This window comes from Castor canadensis, chromosome 4, assembly GCF_047511655.1.
Source record: "Castor canadensis chromosome 4, mCasCan1.hap1v2, whole genome shotgun sequence".
In the NCBI taxonomy this organism is placed as follows: domain Eukaryota; kingdom Metazoa; phylum Chordata; class Mammalia; order Rodentia; family Castoridae; genus Castor; species Castor canadensis.
Window position 1 is genome coordinate 146,485,933 of NC_133389.1, and position 16,736 is coordinate 146,502,668.

General features: G+C 36.7%; 1 protein-coding gene across 3 annotated transcripts in view; it reads right to left on the bottom strand.

Annotated features, from left to right (window-relative positions):
- Dnah7 (dynein axonemal heavy chain 7) overlaps positions 1 to 16,736 on the bottom strand; it is a 310,589-nt gene that overhangs the window by 203,105 nt on the left and 90,748 nt on the right. For all 3 annotated transcript variants that reach the window (XM_074071306.1, XM_074071307.1, XM_074071308.1), the window contains exon 19: positions 12,893 to 13,086. In XM_074071306.1, the coding sequence (XP_073927407.1) occupies positions 12,893 to 13,086 (194 nt within the window). The remainder of the gene's footprint in view (positions 1 to 12,892; positions 13,087 to 16,736) is intronic.

The following is a 16,736-nucleotide window of genomic DNA, read 5'->3' on the forward strand; positions in this document are numbered from 1 at the left end:
GGTGAAAAGAAGCAAAGTATAAGACTCAGATGGAGATCTGAGATTAAATTTATGTTTTTTATCCAGACTATGTGACTCTTTCTTTGCAGAAATAGGATATAAAATTAATTTGTTTAACAAATTATTTATTCACTGTCTATATCAGACAATTCTAAGGACTGGGGAGTCAACAATTAGGAAAAAACAGTAAAAAATTTCTATCATGGAGCCTATACTCTGCTAATGGAAGATAAGCAGTGAACAAATAAGTAAGTTATAGATTCTGCCTGGTGATAACAAGTCTGCAGAAGGAAAATAAGGCAGAGAAGGTAGATCCAGAAAAAGTGACTGGGCAGTTCTGGGGGCAGCAGTTAAAATTTCGATTATGATGGTCAGACAAGGCTTCCATTGGCAGATGTTTCCAGAGACCTTCAAGACATAAAGGAAGAAGTCTTATGTCCACGTGGCTAAGGAGCATCCTAGGCAAAGAGAACAGTGCACTGGGGGAGGAGGCTGCACCTTTTATGGTAGTCCACAAAAGAGTGAGCAAGAAGACTAATAGGAGATGAATAGGAAGAATAATTTGGGACATCTGCATGGGTATGCAGAGACATTGTGAGGGCACTGGCTTTATTCTGAATGTGATGTAGAAGAACAATATGTCCTGAAAAACCTGTAAGGAACATATGTAATGAAAGAAGAAATCCATTTCAAAGTTCATTACATTAAGGAAAATAATCATTCAATGATGTATGTTAGGATTTTAAAAATGATTTAAAGTTGAATGCTGAGGATCCAAGATGGTGGATAGGAGAGGAAATCAGAATTCCTAAGCTCCATGATTTCAGAAACCACTGGAGACATGGGAGCTACATTTGGGTAATTCTGATTCTTTGTAGCCAACTAAATAACTGCCAACAAATAAGATGCACACAAAATTCAAGGACTGACCCTTAAAATAGCTTTTAATTGCACCTAATAGCTGGGGAAATCTCTGTATGGCACAGCCACTAGGGTGTGTCTGCCCTGGGTAAAGCCCTCTGGTTGCTTCTCTCCCCACCCCTTTTTTTTCTTTTCTTCTTCCTTTTTTTTTCAAAAGACTGAAGATAAAGCATCAAATAGAAATAAACCCTGTGACACACTGAACCCCTAACCCATGGAAAGCCTACCTACACCCCATCAGGCTGAACCCAATCCCAGTAAATCCAGTAAGCAGCTGCCTTGAGAAAAACTGCCTGCCATTTCTCCCCATTGGCTAGTTTAAAAGCTGCTTCATAAATCTGCAAACCCAACAGTTTAGCACCTTCACCACCCCACCCCTCAGGAACATAATCTAGCACAGTTCATGGGCAGATTGCATGCCCCCTTGCACCCAAACAAAACTGATAAATACAGACAGTGAATTTCAATCTACCACTCACAGTGGGAACAGGGTGGAATGCTGACCCAGCCTCAGAGAATGGGGGTGGGGCAAGGAAAAAAGGCTGAGAGCAGGGATGGGGTGACAAGCAACCTCCCAGATCAGAGGCATGGCAGATCTCTGAGCTAAACTCCTAGGACTGTTGGTGGTGCACAAAACTAAATTGCCCCACCTTGCTCAGGGAGGAGCTGACCAGCCAGAGTTGTAGCTGTAGAGCAACTCAGCTGCCACCTGGTAAAAACAACAATGGATCTGACTATCTTGAACAAACTGGGACAATTGGGACCTATCACAGGTCCCAATTGCAATCTGCCCTGTGGTCAGAAGGAACCAAATATTGTTTACAAGTCAGTCATCTGGTGATACCACTTCAGAGCTCCCATTTGTAACAGATGGTTCATCAGACCAAGGAAAGGAGGGGAAAAAAAAATCCTCAGGCCACCACCCCCCATCCCAAGCTGGCTGGCAAGAGGAGCAGCAACCTTCCTCACATAGCCCAGAATACCAAACTTGAGAAAAGACAGGGGCACCAAGAAATCCCCAGTCATAAGCACCAATACCTGGATTGGACGCCAAAGGAATAAGTTAAGAACTTTTGCCAAACTGACTTTACTTTTTGTCGTTGTTACTATTAGGCTTTTTTTCTTTTCTTTTTTTTTCCTCTTTTTTTAATGTTAATTTTTCCCCATTTTTATCAAGTATTTTTAATTTTACTATTACTATTTTTTATCTCTATTCTTAGCCCCTTCAATTTTTCTTTTTCTTGTGCTACAATCCATTATTTTGCAACCCCACCTATTCTGATTCTTTTCTTTTCTTTTTTTTTTTTTATGTTTTTATTTATTTATTTTTATTTTTATTTTTTTTCATTTTTCTTTTATTATTCATATGTGCATACAAGGCTTGGTTCATTTCTCCCCCCCGTCCCCACCCCCTCCCTTACCACCCACTCCACACCCTCCCACTCCCCCCCCAATACCCAGCAGAAACTATTTTGCCCTTATCTCTAATTTTGTTGTAGAGAGAGTATAAGCAATAATAGGAAGGAACAAGGGGTTTTGCTGGTTGAGATAAGGATAGCTATACAGGGCATTGACTCACATTGATTTCCTGTGCGTGGGTGTTACCTTCTAGGTTAATTCTTTTTGATCTAACCTTTTCTCTAGTACCTGGTCCCCTTTTCCTATTGGCCTCAGTTGCTTTAAGGTATCTGCTTTAGTTTCTCTGCATTAAGGGCAACAAATGCTAGCTAGTTTTTTAGGTGTCTTACCTATCCTCACCCCTCCCTTGTGTGCTCTCGCTTTTATCATGTGCTCAAAGTCCAATCCTCTTGTTGTGTTTGCCCTTGATCTAATGTCCACATATGAAGGAGAACATACGATTTTTGGTCTTTTGAGCCAGGCTAACCTCACTCAGAATGATGTTCTCCAATTCCATCCATTTACCAGCGAATGATAACATTTCGTTCTTCTTCATGGCTGCATAAAATTCCATTGTGTATAGATACCACATTTTCTTAATCCATTCGTCAGTGCTGGGGCATCTTGGCTGTTTCCATAACTTGGCTATTGTGAATAGTGCCGCAATAAACATGGATGTGCAGGTGCCTCTGGAGTAACAGTCTTTTGGGTATATCCCCAAGAGTGGTATTGCTGGATCAAATGGTAGATCGATGTCCAGCTTTTTAAGTAGCCTCCAAATTTTTTTTCCAGAGTGGTTGTACTAGTCTACATTCCCACCAACAGTGTAAGAGGGTTCCTTTTTCCCCGCATCCTCGCCAACACCTGTTGTTGGTGGTGTTGCTGATGATGGCTATTCTAACAGGGGTGAGGTGGAATCTTAGTGTGGTTTTAATTTGCATTTCCTTTATTGCTAGAGATGGTGAGCATTTTTTCATGTGTTTTCTGGCCATTTGAATTTCTTCTTTTGAGAAAGTTCTGTTTAGTTCATGTGCCCATTTCTTTATTGGTTCATTAGTTTTGGGAGAATTTAGTTTTTTAAGTTCCCTGTATACTCTGGTTATCAGTCCTTTGTCTGATGTATAATTGGCAAATATTTTCTCCCACTCTGTGGGTGTTCTCTTCAGTTTAGAGACCATTTCTTTTGATGAACAGAAGCTTTTTAGTTTTATGAGGTCCCATTTATCTATGCTATCTCTTAGTTGCTGTGCTGCTGGGGTTTCATTGAGAAAGTTCTTACCTATACCTACTAACTCCAGAGTATTTCCTACTCTTTCTTGTATCAACTTAAGAGTTTGGGGTCTGATATTAAGATCCTTGATCCATTTTGAGTTAATCTTGGTATAGGGTGATATACATGGATCTAGTTTCAGTTTTTTGCAGACTGCTAACCAGTTTTCCCAGCAGTTTTTGTTGAAGAGGCTGCTATTTCTCCATCGTATATTTTTAGCTCCTTTGTCAAAGATAAGTTGCTCATAGTTGTGTGGCTTCATATCTGGATCCTCTATTCTGTTCCACTGGTCTTCATGTCTGTTTTTGTGCCAGTACCATGCTGTTTTTATTGTTATTGCTTTGTAATATAGTTTGAAGTCAGGTATTGTGATACCTCCTGCATTGTTCTTTTGACTGAGTATTGCCTTGGCTATTCGTGGCCTCTTGTGTTTCCATATAAATTTCACAGTAGATTTTTCAATCTCTTTAATGAATGTCATTGGAATTTTGATGGGAATTGCATTAAACATGTAGATTACTTTGGGGAGTATCGACATTTTTACTATGTTGATTCTACCAATCCATGAGCATGGGAGATCTCTCCACTTTCTATAGTCTTCCTCAATCTCTTTCTTCAGAAGTGTATAGTTTTCCTTGTAGAGGTCTTTCACATCTTTTGTTAGGTTTACACCTAGGTATTCGATTTTTTTTGAGGCTATTGTAAATGGAATTGTTTTCATACATTCTTTTTCCATTTGCTCATTGTTAGTGTATAGAAATGCTAGTGATTTTTCTATGTTGATTTTATATCCTGCTACCTTGCTATAGCTATTGATGATGTCTAGAAGCTTCTGAGTAGAGTTTTTTGGGTCTTTAAGGTATAGGATCATGTCGTCTGCAAATAGGGATATTTTGACAGTTTCTTTACCTATTTGTATTCCTTTTATTCCTTCTTCTTGCCTAATTGCTCTGGCTAGGAATTCCAGTACTATGTTGAATAGGAGTGGAGATAGTGGGCATCCTTGTCTGGTTCCTGATTTTAGAGGGAATGGTTTTAATTTTTCTCTGTTAAGTATAATGCTGGCTGTAAGTTTGTCTTATATAGCTTTTATAATGTTGAGGAACTTTCCTTCTATTCCTAGTTTTCTTAGAGCTTTTATCATGAAATGATGTTGGATCTTATCAAAGGCTTTTTCTGCATCTATTGAAATGATCAAGTGGTTTTTGTCTTTGCTTCTGTTAATGTGGTTTATTATGTTTATTGATTTTCATATGTTGAACCACCCCTGCATCCCTGGGATGAAGCCTACCTGGTCATGGTGAATAATCTTTTTGATGTGTTGCTGAATTCAATTTGCCATTACTTTGTTGAGGATTTTTGCATCAATGTTCATTAAGGAGATTGGCCTATAGTTCTCTTTTTTGGAGGTGTCTTTGCCTGGTTTTGGGATAAGTGTAATACTGGCTTCATAAAACGTGTCTGGCAGTTTTCCTTCCCTTTCTATTTCATGGAACAGTTTAAGGAGGGTTGGTATCAGTTCTTCTTTAAAGGTCTGATAGAATTCAGCAGAGAATCCATCAGGTCCTGGAGTTTTCTTTTTGGGGAGACTCTTGATTGCTGCTTCAATTTCATTTTGTGTTATAGGTCTATTCAGGTGATTAATTTCCTCTTGGTTCAGTTTTGGATGATCACATGTATCTAGAAATCTGTCCATTTCTTTTAGATTTTCAAATTTATTTGAATATAGGTTCTCAAAGTAGTCTCTGATGATTTCCTGGACTTCCATGGTGTTTGTTGTTATCTCCCCTTTTGCATTCCTGATTCTACTAATTTGGGTTTTTTCTCTCCTCATTTTAGTCAGGTTTGCCAGGGGTCTATCAATCTTGTTTATTTTTTCAAAGAACCAACTTTTTGTTTCATTAATTCTTTGTATGGTTTTTTTGGTTTCTATTTTGTTGATTTCATCTCTTATTTTTATTATTTCTCTCCTTCTATTTGTTTTGGGATTTGCTTGTTCTTGTTTTTCTAGGAGTTTGAGATGTATCATTAGGTCATTGATTTGGGATCTTTCAATCTTTTTAATATATGCACTCATGGCTATAAACTTTCCTCTCAAGACTGCCTTAGCTGTGTCTCATAGGTTCCGGTAGGTTGTGTTTTCATTTTCATTGACTTCCAGGAACATTTTAATTTCCTCTTTTATTGCATCGATGATCCATTCTTCATTAAGTAATGAGTTATTTAGTTTCCAGCTGTTTGCATGTTTTTTGTCTTTACTTTTGTTGTTGAGTTCTACTTTTACTGCATTGTGGTCAGATAGTATGCATGGTATTATTTCTATTTTCTTATATTTGCTGAGGCTTGCTTTGTGCCCTAGGATATGATCTATTTTGGAGAAGGTTCCATGGGCTGCTGCTATTTTTTTTATCTCTATTCTTAGCCCCTTCAATTTTTCTCTTTTTCTTGTGCTACAATCCATTATTTTGCAACCCCACCTATTCTGATTCTTTTCATCCATTCCCTCCCCCGACTTCACCTCCTTCTCCTCACCTTCCGCCACTATCTGTCACTTTACTACCCCTCTCTCTTCCACACTTACTACCCACTGACTAGCTTACTGTACAAACTGTACATACCCCAATCCCAATGCAATCCCTGACACAAGCACCCTCCACTACAACTGAACTACATCCTACCACATACAAGGGCCCCAAAGCCCCATAGTCCCCACACTTCTTTCTCCATTCACTCCATCCTCACCTTTCTGTCCCCCTTTTAGGGCCACCCTTTCAAATTACCCAAGTTTCTACCTCTATCCAAACAACCCTTACCCAGCCCCCCCAATTCCCACTGTTTATAGATAATATCACCCAGGGGTTCTCTAATAATAGTAATAATATGGAAACAACCGGTCTGGCATTGCACCTATGAATTTGTTATTGCTAATTTACACCAGAGACAGAAATAGTACATCAACCTAGCTAATGACTTAATCAGTCACAATACAAAAATTAAATCAAAAGAAAGAAAACAGGTGAATAAAATCACAAACTAGCCAATCAAGAACATAGGAGCACAGTACTAAGTTGAGGCATGGTGAGAAGAAGAAGGCAAGGCAACTCTACTCCTCAAAAGGACACAATTCAATAGAGGATTTAGTGGGAAATGAAGAAAATGAATACCAAGTTCCTGACCCTAAGAAAACAATGACAAATATCACCAATGAACTCAATGATGTCCACAAAAAAATCTCTCAGAGGAAAAAATGGAAGCGCTCATTGAGATACTCACGGAGAATCTACAAGAGATGATTAAACAGAATGCACATAACTGACTCACGAAATATCAAGACAGCACAAATAAAAGCTTGAGAAGACACAGAAACAACTAAATGAACTAAGGGAGGACTTCAGTAAACACCAAAGTGAAACAAAGCAGACTATGAAATAAAGAAAACACAAGATATGAAAGAAGAGTTCAACAAAGATATGGAAAACCTCAGAAAAAAGAGTCAAACAGAAATCTTGGAAATAAAAAGTCCCTTAAGTCAAATAAAAAATACATGCCTGGCACAAGTGGCTCACACATGTAATCCTAACTACTCAGGAGGCAGATATCAGGAAGATCACAGTTCAAAGCCAGCCAGGCAAATAGTTCACAAGACCCTATCTTGAAAAATCCTATCACAAAAAATTGGGATGGTGGAGTGACTCAAGGTGAAGGCCTTGAGTTTAAGCCCCAGTACCGCAAAACAACAACAACAACAACAACAACAACAACAAAACCCCAGCAGACTAGAATAAGTGGAAGACATAATTTCTGGGCTCAAAGATAAAATAGATATTAAAGAAAAAAACGAATATGCAAGAACTCAGCGATTCCATCAAAAGACCAAACCTGAGAATTATGGGCATCAAAGAAGGAAAAGAGATGCAAGCCAAAGGGATACACAATATATTCAACAAAATAATAGCAGAAATTTTCCCAAAACTTGAGGAAAAGTTGCCCATTCAGGTACAGGAAGCCTCCAGGAAAACAAGCAGACTTGACCAAAATAGAACCTCTCTGTGGCATATTATCATTAAAACAGCTAGCACAGAGAATAAAGAAAGAATACTGAAGGCTGTAAGACATAAAAAACAAATAGCATAAAAGATAAACCCATCAAAATGACAGCAGATTTCTCAAAACAAACCTTAAAAGGAATAAGGGCATGGAGTGAGATTTTCAAGCACTAAAAGAAAACAATTTCAGCCCTAGGATACTCTGCCTGGCAAAACTATCATTCAAAATTGCTGGCGGAATAAAAATTTCCCATGATAAACAGAAACTAAAACAATATATGGCCACCAAGCCACCAATCATTCCTACAGAAGATTCTGAAAGGAATCCTACACACAGAAGACAAAAACAAACATAACCACAAAAGGATGGGAAATATTAAACTTCATGAGAAGAACACACAGGTACTCAGAGAGTAGCACTGAATCAGCTGTATACACTCAAATCCTTAAACAACAAACACAACTAAATGGCAGGAATCACCACATACCTATCAATAGGAACACCGAATGTTAATGGACTCAATTCCCCCATCAAAAGAACTCTTTGGCAAACTGTATTAAAAAGGAAGTTCTGACAATCTGTTGTCTTACAAGAGACCTACCTTATTGACAGAAATAAACTCTGCTTTAGGATAAAAGGCTACAAGATGATTTACCAAGCTGATGACCCTCAAAAACAGGCAGGAATATCAATACTTATATCAGTTTAAGTAGACTTCAAACTTCAATTAGTCAAAAGAGACAAAGAAGGTCATTTCATTCTACTAAAAGAAGCAATACATCAAGTGGAAATAAAATTATCAACTCTAAAGGACTTAAAATCACATATAGACCCTGACCCAGTGGTAATGGGAGACTTTAATACTCCATCCAGACAAAAAAATTTTAAAAAAGAAGTCCTAGAACTAAATGACCCATAGATCAAATGGACCTCACAGATGACTACAGAACATTCCACCCTGAAACAGCACAATATACATTCTTCTCAGTAGCCCATGGAACTTTCTCCAGAATAGGGCATCAAGCAAGCTTCAACAAATAAAAAAAAATTGAAATAACCCCCTGCATACACACATCACAATGCAATAAAACTAGAACTCAACAACCAAAGTAGCAACAGAAAATATACAAACAATAGGAGGTTGAACAGCAGATTGCTCAATGATCTTTGGGTCATAGAAGAATAAGGGAGAAAATCAAAAAAGTTGCTGGAATTTAATGAAAATGAAAACACAACCTATCAGAACTTATGGGACACAGCAAAGGCAGTCCTAATAGAAAAGGTTATAGCCATGAGTACATATATTAAAGACAAAGAAAGATCACAAATAAATTACTAAATGGTACATCGCAAACTCATAGAAAAACAAGAACAAGCTAAACCCAAAACAAGCAGAAACAGAGAAATAATAAAAATAAGGGCTGACATCAACAACAACAACAAAAACATACAAAGAATCAACAATACAAAAAGCTGGTTCTTTGAGAAAATAAACAATATTAACAAACTCCTGGCAAATATGACTAAAACGAGGAGGGAAAAGACCCAAATTAGTAAAATCAGAAATGAAAAAGGGGAGATAACAACAAACACCAAGGAAATCCAGGGAATTATCACGGACTACTTTCAGAACCTATATTCAAATAAATTCAAAAATCTAAAAGAAATGGACAAATTTCTAGATACATATGGCTACCCAGAAATGAACCAAGAGGATATTAATCACCTAAACAGATCTACAACATGCAATGAAATTGAAGCAGCAATAGTCTCCCCAAAAAGAAAAGTCCAGGATCTGATGCATTCTCTGCTGAATTCTACCAGACCTTTAAGAAGGAACTAATACCAACACTCCTTAAATTATTCCATGAAATAGAAAGGGAAGGAACACTGCCAAACTCATTTTATGAAGCCAGCATTACACTCATCCCAAAACCATACAAGGACACATCCAAAAATGAGAACTACAGGCCAAATTCCTTAATGAACATCGATGAAAAATCCTCAATAAAATTATGGCAAACCGAATCCAACAACATATCAGAAAGATCACACACCATGATCAAGTTGGTTTCATCCCAGGGATGCAGGGATGTTTCAACATACACAAATCATTAAGTGTAATGTAGCACATTAATGGAAGCAAAAACAAAAACCATCTGATCATCTCAATGGACACAGAAAAAGCCTTCAACAACATTCAATACAATTTCATGATAAAAGCGCTGACGAAACTAGGAATAGAAGGAATGTACCTCAACATAATAAAGGCTATGTATGACAGACATATAGCCAACATCATACTTAATGGGGAAAATCTGAAACCATTTCCCCTGAAGTCAGGAATGGATATGTATGCCCACTATCCCCACTCCTATTCAACATAGTACTGGAATTCCTAGCCAGAGCAATTAGGCAAGAAGAAGAAATAAAAGGAATACAAATAGGTAAAGAAACTGTCAAAGTATCCCTGTTTGCGGATGACATGATCATATGCCTCAAAGACCCAAAAAACTCCACCCCAAAACTCCTAGACACCATAAACAGCTTCAGCAAAGTAGCAGGATACAAAATCAACTTATAAAAATCAGTAGCCTTTCTATACACCAACAATGAACAAATTGAGAAAGAATATAAGAAAGCAATTCCATTTATAATAGCCTCAAAAAAAAATCAAATTCCTAGGAATAAACTTAACAAAGGATGTGAACGACCTCTACAAGGAAAACTATAAACCACTGCAGAAAGAAATCAAAGAAGACTTCAGAACTTGGAAAGATCTCCCATGTCATGGATTGGCAGAACCGATAATGTGAAAGTGGCTATATTACCAAAAGCAATCTACATGTTCAATGCAATTCCCATCCAAATCCTAATGACATTCATCACCAAGATTAAAAAATCAACTGTAAAGTTCATTTGGAAACACAAAAGATGGCGAATAGCCAAGGCAATAAGAGCAATGCTGGAGGTATCACAATACCTGACTTCAACTATACTACAGAGCCATAGCAATGAAAACAGCATGGTCCTGGCACAGAAACAAATACAAAGAGCATGGAACAGAATAGACACCCTGGATATGAATCCACACAGCTATATCCACCCAATTTTTGACAAAGGTGCCAAATACATATGATGGAGAAAAGACAGCCTCTTCAACAAATGTTGCTGGAAAAACTGGGAATCTGCCCACAGAAAACTGAAACTAGATCTGTGTCTGTCACCCTGTACAAGTATCAACTCAAAGTTAAGAACCGTAACATCAGACCTGAAACCTTGAAGCTAGTATAGGATAGAGCAGGGAATATACTGGAAGCAATAGGCACCGGCATGGACTTCCTAAGTAGAACTCAAATGCTCAGTCATGGGACTGCATGAAATTAAAAAGGCTCTGCACAACAAAAGAAATGGTCTCTAAATTGAAGAGGCCACCCACAGAATGTGAGAAAATCTTTGCTAGCTATACATCAGACGTTGGACTGATAACCAAATCAATGACCAAATAAAAGGAATGGACAACTGAACTGAACAGAACTTTTTCAAAGGAAGAAGTCCATATGGCTAAAAAAACACAGGAAAAAATGCTCCCCATCCTTGGTCATAAAGGAAATGCGAATGAAAACCACACTAAGATTCTACCTCACCCCTGTTAGAATGGCTACCATCAAGAACACCAACAATGAATGTTGGCAAGGAATGGGGGAAAAAGGAATCCTCATACACTGCCAGTGAGAGTGTAACTAGTACAACCACTGTGGAAAACAGTATGTAGTTTCCTTAAAAAACTAAAAAAACATCTGCCAAATGATCCAGCAATACCACCCTTAGGGATATAGCAGAGGAATGTGAGTCAGGTTACTACAAAGGCACCTGTACAATCATGTTTATTGCAGCACTATTCAAAATAGCTCATCTATGGAAACAGCCAAGATGCCCCACTACTGATGAATGGATTAAGAATATGTGGTATTTATACACAATGGAATTTTACCCAGCCACAAAGAAGAATGAAATTTTGTCATTCACAGGTAAATGGATGGAACTGAAGAACATCATCTTAAGTGAAGTTAGTCAGACTCAGAAAGCCAAAAGTCACATTTTCCCTCATGTGGATTATAGACCTAAAACAAATACATCAATATTATGGGACGCAGGTCACATTAAAGGGAGCCACGCAAGGGAGGGATAGGGCAAGGGAAGGACACCAAAAACTTGAATGCGGTTGACGTGCTCTCTGTACAGGAATGAAAATAGAAATTTTAAACTGGCCAGGGCCACCATGGGAAGGGGACTAGGGAGGAGTGAAGAGAACTGGTAGAGATGAACCAGTTGGGGTTGTAATACATATATGTGTGGAAAAAACACAAACAATCTCCCTGTGTAGCTATCTTTATCTCAAACTAGCAGAAATGCCATGTTTCTCTTATTATCTTTCATGTTTTTTCCTCTACAAAATTGGAGAACCAGAGGGTGGAACAGGTTCGGCCCTGAGGGTGGGGTTTGGGATTGGCGGAAGGGGGGAGGTGACAGGGAAAGGGGTAAGAGGATGAATGTGGTGCAAATAATGTATACACATGTATGTAAATGCAAAAATGATACCTGTTGAAACTGTTCCAGGAATCAGGGAAGGGGGAATGAAAGAGAACAGTAGAGGGGGAGAATTTAAGTATGATATATTTGATACATTGTAGGAACTTTTGTAAATGCTACAGTGTAACCCCACTGAGCACAACAATAATAAATAAAAAAAAAGACAAAGTAAAAAATACAAAAAAAATTGACTATCAATAATATCTAGAATATTCATGAAGAAAAATTATTATATAAACACAATTGTATATAATTATTTCTGTTCTCTTTCTTTAAATTATATTTTAATATGAACTATGTACATATACATATGTAAGTGTGAACAGATGATGTAATTGTTTAAATTGGGATATATTAAATTGTACATGGTAAGGAGTTTCATCATAACAATCCATACATGAATGTCATGTACTTTGACCATAGTAGCCCTCTCTGTTACACTTTCTCATGCCTCCTCTCTTCCCCCTTTCCCTTCTGCTCCACCTCCAGTCCTCTTTTTACTTTATGACCTTGTGTTTTTTGTTTAGTTTTGTTTGTTTCCCCCTAGTCTCTACCATTGAGAGAAAACATGCCATATTTCCATTCTATCTAATAAGATAGAATTAAAATTTCATTTAAACAGGTAGATGTAGACATGCATTATAGCACATGCAAGTTGCTTACCTTGTGGGGTCTTTAGTCTCAGATAGTATCTCGAGAAGCTCATCATTTGACAAGAAAAAGAATCTGGGGAAGAAGAGACGTTTCTTTTCCAAATACTCATTAAGTCCTTTGAGAATGAGTTCCAAAAGTTCATTAGATTTTTTCAGCCTTTCCAGCATTTTCTCAATGGTTACAACTGCCAGCACATGTTTATTCTAAAAATAAAAATAAAAGAGAAAACACTCAACTCAAAAATATTAGCTACTGACTTTATTTATACTCATATTGTATTTGAGTTTATACATTTTAACTCAGCAAAGATTATGCAGATTTTAAGATGAATATTTATTTTTTAAAGTTAGGCTTGTATAGTCTAGGTCTACCAAGCAACTTTGATTATGTTGACTTGATACCCAGTCATGTTGTTCATAATTTCTGATTCTAACTTGGAAAGTGTAAGAGATGGCAGGGGAGGAGGAGTGGGAGGAGAGAGAGACAGAGACAGAGGCAGAAAGAGAAAATGTTATCTGGACTCACAAGGATGGGGTAAACAAAGTAGTATGAGATACCATCCTTTTGTCTTTTATTCTTTGAGGAAAAGTACTCTAAATAGTAAATGGTTATTAAAATTATTTGTTTAATATTATTATCAACAATAATGAAATTAACACAATCTCTGTTTCTTACAACTATAGACTTAAAAAGTCAGTGTGTTAAGTGGTGTGGAAGAAGATTTCTGTAAAGATTTTATAATCAATCACCCCTGGAACTACATTATAACTCAAGGTGTTCAACTCCTGAACTCTCCAGAGACTAAAAATAGCCCATCTTTTAAGTCATGCAGCACTGAGCATTCTATCACACAAAAATGTCACTGTTTGCTTCAAAGTGATTCAAACAGAATTGACTATTTTAAAAGAGTTTTCATTTATGCCGTGGGATTCAAAGTAAGAATTACCAACAAAAGCTAATCTTAAGAACTCATATTTTTTATTAAAAAATGGAGTTTATTGATTTTCAACTATCCATATACTAATCATTGGGTTTATGAAAACCTTAGAAATACACATTAGAATATAATCTAGTTACAGTAAATAAAACTTTTTTCTTTAACACAATTGATGTCATCCAGGTCTATGCTTGGTCTTGTAATTCCAAACTCAGTGTTCACAACTGACAAAGTTAAAGAAGTTCTTTATTAAATAAGTTTACAAATGCTTTTATTTTAAAAAGGGTACTAAAATACAATAAAGATTTCAATCACCAGACCATATAACAACCATAAGAGAAAACTTCAGATATTTGTTAATTTAAGTAAGCATAATAGAAATTTCATATAAAATGAAGAGATTAAGAAATAAACATTGAATTTCAAGATTAACTAATTAAATTTATCTTAGTATTCAGTCACAACTAAAAAATGAATTAAAATTCCAGCTATAAATTGCTTCATATGTGAATTTTTATGGAAAGAGTCTCTAAAATATGTTTTTGTTAATGTACTTTGAATGTGACCAAAAAGAAAAGATAAAATTTTCTGCCCTGTTTTGAACTATAATTATGTAACTTGGAAGCACAACAATTTCATCAAAAACCCAGTAATTATCACAAATACCTGTTTTCTCAATAAAACAGAAGTATATGAAACATGCACCATAATTAGATCAATATGTCTTAAAAACATAATTTTTGAAAGGCATTTTATTTACTTCCTAACAGTTTTATGTTTCAAATACACATTAAACACAAACACACACACACACACACACACACACACACACACACACACACACACACACACACCATGACAAAGACTCAGGCTGTAATTTAAAGTGTGCAATTCATCCAACGCAGAAAAGTATTAGTCTTGCATGCCTAAATTCAAAAACCAAAACAGTGTTCTTTGAGCGCCACCTTCTGGAAAAATATGCCTTTCTTTGTTTAAAAAAAATAAAGTGATTTGTTGCTGATAAAAATGAAAAACTCCTTTCACAAACTAGCAATATTTGTTTTTTTCCTCACCCAAATAATTTATTGCAATGTTGGCACTTTGGATCTAATCTACAAAACTAAAAAAATTCAGTTTTTAGAATTACAAGTCAGTTGGGCATGATAGTACACTCTGGAAGGTGGAGGCAGGAGGCGGGAGGATGGCGAGTTCAAAGCCAGCCTACGCCACATAGTGAAGATCCTGTCTCAAGAAATTAAAATAAAATAACAGATCATATTCCTTCACTAAATTGTAATTACCAGACAACAACATAAAGCAAAAATAACTGGGAAAACAGCATTCAAGTAAAAAAAAATTACTATAGGTTGAATATTCCGTACCTGAAATGTTTGGTATGAGAAGTGTTTCAGGTTTCAGAGGTTTTTACATTTTATACTATTTGGATAGATTTTATCAGTTGAGTATCCTTAATCTGAAAATCCAAAATCCCAAATAAAAGTTTCAGATTTGGGAGCATTGCATATTTTGGATTAGGGACGCTCGTCCTCATACTAAATTCCCCAGGTCAAATATATTTAGACAGATTAGCTCAGTAATTCTAAGTCAAAGATGCTACTTCTAAATGAACATAAGCAGTACTCTATGTTTTCTTATGGATGAGCTGAAAATTATATACAAGCAATCATCTCCTGCCTGGAAGCTAACCTACTTTCACTCTCACTTAGAAGATGAACCTAATAAACACTGCCTCCAATAAAGGGCAGGCCCTAAGGTTGGACAGACCTGGTTCTTCGCCCACTTTCTTTTCCTTAGTTCCCATGTGGCCCTGGATCATTTGTTTCATCTCTTAATTTTAAAATGAGGATAAAAGCACTCTCTCAAGGCTAGTATGAGGACCAAATTAAATAACATCTTTGAAGGGACTAATATGGTGCCTAGAACACACATACACACATTTAAGATTACATATTTTACTCCCATAACTGGCAAAAGAGAGAGAGAATGAGAAAGAGAGAAAGAGAGGTGACAGAAGAATGAGACCTATCACTTCATCAGTAAAAGTGAACAGTTTAATCTGCCACCCTTCGAGAAAGATATTTATCACCACTGACTATAAAACCCTGGTGCAGAGTAGGCATTTCATGAATATTTGCTGGAATGAAGGCAGTCACATTAAGACTGCAGACATACAGCAAAACTTAAGGACCATTTGACCCTCCATGCCATACCAGGCTGGTACTGATTAACTAAAGACACAACAATAAGATGTTATTACATGAAACTATTAGAAATTTGAAACTTGGTATTGCTTCCTTGAAATATGCCTCCTGGAGGGGAAGAAATTAATTATTAATTTTTATATTTTCTGGTTAAAGAAATTGTATCACTTTTATGTATCTTCTTTTGCTCCAAAACCACCACCAATCTCATCAGCTTAAATGCCAATTGACAGGCTGATTTACAGTGTCAGGGGCCTGAAACTTTAATTTGGGCACCAGAGAGAACTTTCTAACTATTGCTACCAGAGAGCAATACAGTTTGTGTATACTTGCTTGAATGAAGCTCAAGCCTGCTCAGGAAGCTTCTGGAAGCTTAAATTTCCTCATCAGAAATACCTACACAACAGAAAACTGGCAAAATCCTCATTAAAACTTTTGTACTCAGAAAGGAAGTGAAAGTTGACTGAGTAGAACTTTAAGCTCCGTTACAATTTTAAGATTCTTTGACCTCTTTCGTTTAACACATGGGCTATTTCTACGATTAATCCAGATCTCAGGACCCACTTACCTAAAATTGACTTTTCAGAGAATTTTCAGATAAACTCAGAAATGATAGAACTAGCAATAATTTGAGGGTCAGTCTTGATTATTCATTTACTCATTCAACAAATATCTATTGAGGGCCTGTAATGCC